Below are 10,393 nucleotides of genomic sequence, written 5' to 3' on the forward strand. Positions count from 1 at the left end.
CTGGTCAGAGAACTAGATCCCTCATGCTGCCACTAAGACTTCTCACGCCCCGGGTAAAGACGCAACTAAGACCGGTGCAGCCACGTAAGTGAATAAATATTTAAAAATGAAATAAAGCCATAAGCCGGGATACAGAGAAGTTAGTAACCTAAGATGCATTTAAAAAAAGAAAAGAAAGAAAGAAAGAGAAGCAGGGATGAGACAGGCACCAGCACAGATGGGGCAAGGTGTGTGTGAGGGGGTCGCTGCTCCGGGGCGGGGGGGTGGAGCAGCGGGCAGTATCCAGAACCCCCCACTGCCCCCCTCCCTGGGCTCTGTGTCCATCCTGGTACCCACGATGGGTGTCGACGGTACCTTCCACGCCGAAAGGGGCTTTGCAGATGAGGTTAAATTAAGGGTCTTGAGATGGGGAGGTTCTGGGTTTTTAGGGTGAGCCCAACATAATCAAGGAGTCCTCACAAGTGCAAGAAGGGTCAGAGTCAGAAAAGGGGATGTGGTGAGGAAGTACCTTCCACCGTGCAGAGGGAGGTAGGCACCCCGAGCCAAGGGGTGCAGGCACCACTGGAAGCTGGAAAAGATGAGGAAATGGGTCCTCCAGAAGGAACGAAGCCCTGCCCGCCCCTTGCTTTCAACCCACGGGGACAAAGAGCTCCGGAACCAGAAGCAAATAAATCTGTGTTACCTTAAGCCACTGTGCTCATGGTTTGCTGTCACAACCATTGCAGGGCTCTCTACGGGCCCCCAGCTCTTAACTGGCAGAGGTGGGATTCGAAACCAATCTCTCCGAGCTGCTTGTGGGGTTGAAAGCTCTGGATCTTCTGGGGTATGGCTTAGAGGTGTGAAGTGTGGGATTATTGCAGAAGCTTCTTCCTCAAGGTCTCTGGGCTGTGTGTGTGTGTGTGTGTGTGTGTGTGTGTGTGTGAGATGTAGAAGTGAGTCAAGAAACCAGGAATTCTACTTTCATGAGGATTAGGGGATCTGGTGTATAACTCTAGCAGTGACAACTCAGGCTGTCGTGAGAATTAGTGAGTTAACCCCCCGTGGAGCGCACAGCGGGGTGCCTGACATAAGATCAGTTAACACGTATTAGATCTCTTTCATGTCTACACACCACCAGTGTCAGCTCCTCTCTGTCTTCCCTGCTCGAGAACCTTCCATGGCTCCCCTGTACTCTCAGGATAACATCCAAGCCCTTTATGATGACTGAGAACTTAGGGTCCAGGCTCATTTCTCCTAGTGCGTCCCACATTCTGTAACCCAGCAGACTGCCCACTAAGGAATGTCGCTCTCCACCTGACTCTCAAAGCATGGGGGTGTTAGCCACTGGAGTTACTAACCTTTAACCCACCTTTAACTGGAGTCACTAACCTTTAACACCCTTTAATGAGGCACTCTGCACTCTGGGAAAACTGGAAGAACAGGCCTTCAGATATTTTCAGGAAAAAATGTTACCAGCCCAAATTCTTGCACCTTCTTCTGCTTTGAAAAGCACTGAAGTCATTAACTAAGGTAGCCGGGCCTTGTGACTAACAGCAACCTTCTAAGGAGATGTCTGCTGGGTAGCCCAAATCCCTTTTGCAAAGTCACTGATACGCTGGAATCAGATTCTGAGAACTCCCTGAGAGGGTGTCTCGTGGGCCACAGGACTCAGCATGACTCCAGATAAAACGGAAACTCGCAGGTTGGCCATTTCTATTTTGGTCGAAAGACAAAAGCACTCAACCCTCAGGGGCCAGGTTTCAGGAACCACCTGGGCCCTGCTGAGAAAGCCTTCCTGTAGCTCGCCTGCCTTCTGTAACCATGGCTTGTGAGATTGTCCTAAACTTCCCCCACAGCCAGACAGGCACTGGCCACCATTGCTGGTTAGCCACTTCCCCTTCTGGGCCCACCCTGCCCTGCTCTGCACTACTATAACATCTCATGTTCGGCTTTTTTTTAAATTTGATTGCACACTGCAGCCTGTGGGACCTTAGTTCCCTGACCAGGGATCCAACCCGTGCCCCCAGCAGTGGACGTGCAGAGTCCTAACCACTGGACCACCAGGAAAGTCCCGAGAGATCTCATTCTTCATTGGTCACTGGGCCTCCGCCTTCAAGAAATACTTGTGATCCCTGTCTGTCTCTCTGCTCTCTCGTCTTTGCTCTCAAGGAATCCGAGAGCTGAAAACCCTAGCTGTTGGGGCACTTGGAAATCCTGAAGTACAAAGGATGAGAGAAGCGGGCTTCAGAAGTCCCCGTGACGGGGGGGGCGTTGATGAAATATTATTTAGCCACGGAAAGGCATGAAGCACTGACCTGTGCTACAACATGATATCATGCTAAATCACTTCGGTCGCGTCCGACTCTGTGTGACCCCAAGGACTGTAGCCTGCCAGGCTCCTCTGTCTACGGGATTCTCCAGGCAAGAACACTGGAGTGGGTAGCCACGCCCTCCTCCAGGGGGTCTTCCCCACGCAGGGACCGAACCCATGTTCCTGACGTCTCCTGCACTGGCAGGCAGGGTTCTTTACACACCTGGGAACATGGGTGAGCCTCAAAAACATCACGCGTAGTGACAGAAGCCAGACACGAGAAGGCACGTACTATTTATATGAAATGTCCAGAAGTGCCAAATCTATAGAGACGGGAAGCAGTTTGAATGTGGCCAGAGGGTTGAGGGGTGTGGAGGCGGGAATTGGGAGTGTCAGCTTAACTGGTAAGGGACTTCCTCCTGGGGTAGTGAAAAAGTTCCGGAACGAGGTAGCGGTGCTGGTTTCGAAACACTGTGAATGAGCTAAATGTCCCTGAACTGTAAAATTTAAAACGGTTAGGGAATTCTCTGGCCCTCCAGTGGTTAGGACTGGGTGCTCTCACTGCCGGGGGCCCCAGGTTCCAACCCTGGTTGGGGAACCAAGATCCCACAAGCCACAACGTGCCGCAAACCATAATTCAATAAAAGTCAAATAAAATGCAAGTTAAATAAAGCACAATAAAATAAAATGAAATGATTAATCTCATGTGAAGTTTATTTCAATTATTAAAAAATCAAAAGAGGTGGGGAGCTGAGGGAGCGGGTGGCTGACTTCTGGTCTCAGGGAGGAGACCCTCCCTGGGTCTGAGGGCAGATGGGCCGGGGGCCTGGACTCCCGGGTTCTGGGGACGCAGGAGGGGGCCAGGGCCCAGGCACCTGAGTAGTGAGAGGGGAGGAAGCCAGGAAGCCGAGAGCTGTTTTGTGGGAGAGAAAAGAAAACGGCCAGAGGAAGCAGTGGGTTTCTGGGAGGGAGGTTCTCCTGACGGGGATGTTCTCAGCAGGATCACCCTCCCCACCCACGCCCTGGCTGTGGGGAACTGGGAGGCCAGTGCGGGCAGGATCCGGGCACCAGGGTCCCGGCCCGCTCCCGCCGCGTCCAGACAGAAACGGCACCCGGCAGAGTGGGCACCCGTAGGTCTGGGTTCTCGCTCCCCAGGGAGGTACCAACAGGGAGGCTAGACCGCAGGGGGCTAGAAACAATGGCACGTGCTCTTGAAGAGGCCGGAGGCCTGGGCTTCTGGGTCCCCTAGGGAGGAAGGGTGCACAGAGCTGGAGGCTCGGATTTCTGGGTCTTGGGGAGGACTCCCCATCTGGGAGTCTGAACGCTGAAGCTAGAAAGCTGAAGGAGGGGAGCTGGAGGGCCCGCTCCGACCGTCCCGAGACCGAAACTGCAGTTAGTTTGCGGGTGAAGTCCCAGGACGGCGGAGGTCACCCTCTTGACCTGCCAGTGTCCTGCTGGCGTTCGATCGTGGACTTTGGCTCTGCCGGGGCGCGGACACTCCCGCCTCCACCGCTCAGCCTTCTTCCCCAAACTCTCACGCGGCCCCAGGACCGAGAGAGCCTGAGAGAGTCTGGACGGGTGAGCGCCTGGCACAGGGGTGTGGGGGCGGGGGGGCAGAGGTTGGCAGTTGAGGAGGGGCTGGAGAGACTCGAGAGCTGGGTGGGGGCAGGACAGCTAAGAGATACTGGGACATCAGGATAAAGGACCGTGCAAAAAAAAAAAAAAAAAAAAAGCGAAAGTGCCCCAAGCACAGAGCTGGTGTTATCATTCTGAACACTTACACACTATTCATGCCTGGGAGCCAAAGAGGGCCTCAAAGACAGTCCCAGAATATGACACACCTAAACCCTTAGGGCTGGCTCCTCACCTGAGACAGACGCAGAGGCAGTGTTGACCTCAGTCCCTTCCCTCTCCTCCCCTGCAGACCCCGGCATGTGGGGATACTTGTCTCTGCTGCCCATGTGCCTGGCCTTCTGGGCTATTGCTGGCATCTGGACCGTGTGAGTGTGTGTCTGTGTTCTTCCATTTATTTACTTATGTTAGGCTGTGCTGGGTCCTGGCTGCTGTCCGCGGGCTTTCTCTAGCTGCGGTGAGTGGGGGACTCTTCCTCGTGGTGGCAGCTCTGGCTGCAGAGCGCCGGCTCCAGGTGCTTGGGCTCCAGTAGTTGCAGCAGGCTCAGGAGGTGTGGCGCACCCGCGGGTTTTGTCCCCGGCAGCATGTGGGATCTGCTGGGACCAAAGAGGGAACCCCCCGCGTCCCCAGCATGGGCAGGCAGATGCCCATCCACTGTGCCACCAGGGTACGGACTGTGTGAGTGTCAGAGGCAGGAGACATGCCTGCGTCTGAGCCAGGAAGGGCTGAGGGACTGGACCTCCGGGTCTGACCGGGGAGGGGCTGCGGGTCTGGACCCCCGCGTCTAAGGAGGAGGGGTTGGGGGCCTGGACCCCCAGGTCTGGGGAGGAGGGGCTGGGGGTCTGGACCCCCGGGTCTGGAGGAGGGGCTGGTCTCTTGGGCCTGAGAGAGAAGGAGCATAGAGCCTGGGTTTGTGCTGGAAACAGAAAGAAAAGCGTCGTGGCAAGCCCTTGGCTCACCTTGCGCCCCCCATCAGGTTCTCGCTGGCTGTGGTTAACAAGGCCGTGAACCTCACCGACGGCTTCCCCTACATCAGGTAATCACGGCGCCGGCGGGGAGGCCGGGGTCGGGAGGGAGCAAGGAGGTGAGCCTTTATCTCCCCGCAGTGTGTGTGGAAACGTGCCCCCCCAGAGCTGCATCTTCAGCCAGGTGCTCAACGTCGGAGCCGCTTCGGGTAAACGCTCTGCGCACCTTTCCTGCGGTGCTAGCCCCGCCCAGCCAGGACCGTCGGGGTCCCTGCCTCCTTCGCCCACCCCCAAATCCTGGAGTTGGGCTCCCACCCCTGGACCCACGCCCTACCCCCAAGTCTGGGGCTCCCGTCTCCCACCCACTTCCTCTCCTCCCAGCCGCCTGGATCTGCATTCTCCGTTACTACCAGCTTCGGGACTGGGGCGTCCGAAAGTGGCATAACCAGGTGATCCTGTGGACGGGGCTCCTCTGTGCCTTGGGCACCTCCATAGTGGGCAATTTCCAGGTGAGACGGAGTAGGCCAGTCCGCCGGAGTGTGGGACTACAACTCCCAGCATCCCCCGGGGCGCAGAGTCCTCATCGAGGAGGGCTGCTCCCCGCACGGCCTCCTGGGACTTGTATTTCTCTGTGGCTCTCAGGCCGTGGAGGCAGTGATGAGGTCCGCTCTCTAGCGTAGGAGGCTCTTTGTAGTCATTCCGTGGACCCCTAGGAGTCTGGGGTCATTCGCTGCCGTACCTCTCCGTTTAATGATGAAATTTCTCAGTTCTCTCTCTTTTTTTTTTTTGGCCGCACCGCTCGGCTTAGTGAAGGATTCTAGTTCCCAGACCAATGGAACCCAGACCCTTGGGGGTGACAGCTCAGAGTCCTGACCGCTGGACCGCCCTGTGGATGGGTGCTCACTCTGTAGGAGGCCCTAGCTTTGCCTTGTGCTGGGTCGTTTTAATCCATCCCCACAAGAACTCCCGGGAGGTTCTTTTTGGTCAAATGCCAGAGATATTTCTTTATTACCAGGTTCTTGGTGGTCAGAGATGAACCCAGATTCCCTGACTCTTAGAGCCCACATACTTAACCACGAAGCTCAGCAGGTATTGGTAGAATAAGTAGATGGACCAGTGATAGGAGAAATCTTTTTTATTTACCCCATCATTTTATTTTTCTATTGTGGTTACCTCTGACACCAAACTTCTCTTACCAAAGGGCCAGGGAAGCTACGGTGTTTAGACAAGAGCTGCCTACAACTTAGTAAAAATTCCACATCATATTTGCATAGCAAGTCATTCACTCGCTGATGTATTCCCGTGTTCCTTAGCCTTTCTTTTTCTGCAATCATTGTTGCCCTCCACTCAGAAGCCTTCCTGTTTTTCTTTTCTGGCCACTCCACTTGGCACGCAGGATCTTAGTTCCCCGCCGGGGACTGAACCTGTGCCCCCACTGAAAGAAGTGAAAGTGTTAGTCACTCAGTCCTGTCAGACTCTGTGCGACCCCTTGGACTGTAGCCCGCCAGGCTCCTCTGTCCATGGGGTTCTCCAGGCAAGAATACTGGAATGGGTAGCCGTTCCCTTCTCCAGGGATCAAACCCTGGTTTCCTTCATTGCAGGCAGATTCTTTACCTTCTAAGGCACCAGGACAGGCCAGGAAGTGCTAAGTCCTAACCAATGAAGCACCAGGGAATTCTCCAGAAGCCTCTTTTAGACATTTTCTCCTAATCATCCCTTCACCCATGAAATATTTCATATTAAAATTTTTAATATAATACAAATGATATCAGTAAAGCACAAACCATTGCAATATTTAAGATTTTTTTTTTCAGACTCCAGGAACCAATTTTTACCCCCTTAGTGGCAATAATCTGCTCTCTCCCCCCAAGGCTGAGAATGAAGTATTTATTCTCCTAATATTTGTGAGTCTCTACTATGCCTCTCAGGTGGTGCTAGTGGTAAAGAACTCACTTGCCAATGCAGGAGACACAAGAGATGGGGCTTAGATCCCTGGGTTGGGAAGATCCCCTGGAGGAGGGCATGGCAATCCACTCCTGGATTCTTGCCTGAAAAATCCCATGGTCAGAGGAGCTTGGTGAGTTACAGTCCATGGGGTCGCAAAGAGTTAGACAGGACTGAAGCCACTTAGGACGCACCATGTGCCAGGCGCTGTTTTAGGGATAGAGGCGCCAGCAGGAAACAGCAGCTTTGAATGGGGGGCCCTCGTCGGTGCAGCGGACAATGAACAGCCAGTGCGCCGAATCAACACGCCTGTCACCGAGTATGGCAGGCAGTCTTCCGGCAGAGCTGGTGGGCCCAGCCCCTGGCTCTCCGCACGTCCGCCCCTCGACTCTGCACCTTCCTCCTCCCAGGAGAAAAATCAGCGGCCCACACACCTGACAGGCGCCTTCCTGGCCTTCTTCGTGGGAATCTTATACTTCTGGCTGCAGCTCTTCCTCTCCTGGCGGATGAAGAACCTGCCCCAGCCTGGGGCTCCCTGGATCGGGCCACTCCGCCTGGTGCTCTGCAGCACCTGCTTCGTCCTCGAGGTGGCCAGTATCCTTCCCTGGAGTGGGGGTGGCTCTCTGATGGGGTGGGTCTGCCCTGTGCTATCCTGGGCGCCCCTTCCTTCCGCAGCCTCGGTCTCCGTGCGGCGTTACAGAGGATTGTCAGCGAGTCCCGGGTCTGGGGGCGTGCTGCCTGGGTTGGAATCCACCGCCTCAATGTACTAGCCGGGGGTGGGTGGCGGACTCCTCTTCTTTCCTAACTTCCTGGTGCTTCGGGTTCCTCATCTATCAAATGAAGGTGATGGTAAGGAATGTGAGGAGTGAAGGAGCATGTGAGGTGCTTAGATGGGTGCCTGGCACAGAACAGGTAAACAGTCAGTATTGTGACTGTGCCCTAGTGCTCCGTCGTGTCTGACTCTTTGTGATCCCCGTGGACTGTAGCCCCAGGCTCCTCTGTGCATGGGATTCTCCAGACAATACTGGAGTGGGTTGGCATGCCCTCCTCTGGGGGACCTTCCTGTCCCAGGGGTCGAACCTGCGTCTCTTAGGTATTTGCAGGCCAGGTCTTTACCACTAGCGCCTCCTGGGAAGCCACGCTAGCAGCTTGAAATGGTGGAGGTGGCTGTGGTTTCTCCCCCAGAAACAGATGTGTGTTACAAATTAGAGCTGGTTGTCACACGTTTACCAGCACGCCTCTGGGTAGAACCTCGACTCCAACCCGCTTCTGACTCACCCCAGAACCCACCAGATCGCCACACCTTTGGGCGAGCCAAACCAGTCTCAGTTTCCATATCTGTGGAATGGCCTTGCCTTTATCAGAACAGTGATTGCTACTGATTAGCAGAGTGCCCTGAGGGAGAGCGGGGTCAACCCTGGGGATGGCTGCCCCCTGTGGGGGCGGGTGGGAAGGGGCGCCCGAGAGGTCATTGGCATCCGGAAGAGGCCAGGGGGAACCAGCGAGGCCCTGGGTGGGCTGCCCTCAGTGGATCCCTTCGGAGACTTGTGGTGATCCAGTTTCCCAGAGCAGTGGATTGGATCCCGTGAAACGGGCAGGAAGGGCTGGCTCCTGAACTCAGCCGTCTGCGACTGCTGCTGCAGAACCAGCGCAGGTCCTCTGCAGGGGCGGGCGAAACTGACCACGAGGTCCAGGCGGCCCCTCTCAAACCCCGCCTGTGCTCATGATCTGTTTGGCTACAGGGTCCTCGTCCTAGGGCCCCAAACGTCCCTTGACTGTGGGGGAGGGGGAGATAGGACCGTAAGATGGTCAGCTGCGCGTGGTAGGGGCTGGATGGCCATGGAGGGGTCTGAGACCCGCTGTGCTCTGAGCTGGTCTTGCAGAACTAGCCTGCGTTGGGAGGTTGGTGCAGGGTCGGGGGACTGCCTCTTCATGTACGTGGTTTCGGGGGAGCGGGGGGATGGGAGAGGGAAGCTGCCCAGGGGAGGCGATAAAGCTGCTGGCAGGCCGAGGTCAGGCTCTCCAGTGGGGTTACAGGCTTGGGCTTCTGCCTGAGGGCAACAGGGAGCCCCAGAAAGCTTGTGAGCAGGAGAGGTACATGGTCAGGGCTGGGGTCAGCACTTGTGTTTGGGGGCACACACTTTGTCTGAGGATCAGTGGGGCTAGAGGATGGTACTGGCCTTCCTCACTGTCTAAAAACCCTTGAATGAATGAAATGATGTCTAGTCTGATCTAGGAGGGGTGAGTCGGAGCTGGGTTGGCTGAGGGGAAGAGCACTTCAGTGAGGCGGGCAGTGGTCCCAGAAAATGAGGGGCGACTCTGCCAGGCCGGCGCTGGGGGGGGTGTGTCAGCCAGTGGTCACAGAACCATTTTCAAAACAGCTGGGACTGCGGAGCTGGAGAAGGGACAACGCTGGGTAGTAAAGACACCAGACCAGAAAGAGATGAGCAAGACAGACAAGACTTGCGGTGACCAGCTGGCCAGGGGTGGAGATGGGAGGGGGTAAAGGCGATTCCCAAGGGCCTGCTGGGGCACGGGAATGGATGGGGTTGTCATGGAGGTGGGGGCACCTGGAAAGAGGAAGAGTTTAGGAAGAAGGCTCTGGAGTGAGTAGGAGGGGCCTGTGAGCCACCGGTGGGGGGAGAAAGTTGCAAGCACAGGCGGCCAGGCGAGGCTAACTGTAGTGTCAGTCGCTCAGTCGTGTCCGACTGTGACCCTGCGGACCCGCCAGGCTCCTCCGTCCGTGGGGATTCTCCAGGCAAGAATACTGGAGTGCTTGTCACTCCCTCCTCCAGATCTTCCCAACCCAGGGATTGAACCCGGGTTTCCCACATTGCAGGCGGATTCTTTACCGTCTGAGCCATGAGGCCGGAGGGCATCTTTAGGACACCGTGTCGTGTTGCAGGCAGGAGCATTTTTGAGACAGTGGGAATGCTGCCGCAAAGGGGAGGAAAGTGCAACGGGAAATACTTGGGAAGCGGCTGGAGACAGAGGGGAGACAAGGAGGGCCCCCTTGAGAGTGTCTGGGAGGAGTTGCCGAGGAGGGGGGAGGCTGTCGGGTGAGAGGGGCTGCTCCTGCCGGATCAGGTAGGGTGTGTCGGGGCGGGCGCCCTGCCGGCTCCGGCTCCTCCCTGTGGCCGTGCGCCCTTGACCCTGGCCCCAGTGGTCGTCCTGCACTCCTGGTCTATGCGCTCCATCTCGGCCATCTGTGAGTGGGTCGTCGCCATGCTGCTGTTCATCCTCTTCGGCCTCCTTGCTGTGGACTTCTCCCGCCTGGACAGCTGCACCCTGTGTCTCCAGCCGGACTCTGGCAGCCTCCGCCCCCCGCCGGACTCCCCCACCTCCCTGCACGTCCAGCTGTGAACAGCTGTCCAGCCAGCAGCGTCCTCACACCTCCTGTCCCTGCCATCTGGTTCCGCCCCTGCAGTTGGGGCCACCCAGGAAGCGAGAGGCCAAGGCCAGCCAGCCATCCCTGATCAAGGATATTTATTATTATTATTATTGTTAATTTTTTGTTGTTGCTACCGCCGGCGGAATCAGAGACACGGACGCAGGCAGGATC

The 10,393-nt window shown here is 56.4% G+C and overlaps 1 protein-coding gene across 1 annotated transcript; it reads left to right on the top strand.

Moving 5' to 3' along the window:
* The first annotated feature begins 4,222 nt into the window (after positions 1 to 4,222).
* On the top strand, positions 4,223 to 10,194 carry TMEM150B (transmembrane protein 150B). The gene is made up of 6 exons (XM_052656355.1): positions 4,223 to 4,290; positions 4,899 to 4,958; positions 5,029 to 5,096; positions 5,269 to 5,396; positions 7,242 to 7,425; positions 9,995 to 10,194. Exons 1-6 carry the CDS (start codon positions 4,223 to 4,225, stop codon positions 10,192 to 10,194), a joined length of 708 nt encoding a protein of 235 aa, XP_052512315.1.
* The last annotated feature ends 199 nt before the right edge of the window (positions 10,195 to 10,393 follow it).

Source organism: Budorcas taxicolor, chromosome 18 (assembly GCF_023091745.1).
Source record: "Budorcas taxicolor isolate Tak-1 chromosome 18, Takin1.1, whole genome shotgun sequence".
NCBI lineage: Eukaryota > Metazoa > Chordata > Mammalia > Artiodactyla > Bovidae > Budorcas > Budorcas taxicolor.

Coding starts and splice junctions, on each gene's coding strand:
- TMEM150B (XM_052656355.1), top strand. CDS start 4,223: ATGTGGGGATACTTGTCTCTGCTGCCCATGTGCCTGGCCTTCTGGGCT. Junction 4,959..5,028: donor GACGGCTTCCCCTACATCAG/GTAATCACGGCG, acceptor ATCTCCCCGCAG/TGTGTGTGGAAACGTGCCCC. Junction 7,426..9,994: donor CTTCGTCCTCGAGGTGGCCA/GTATCCTTCCCT, acceptor CCCTGGCCCCAG/TGGTCGTCCTGCACTCCTGG.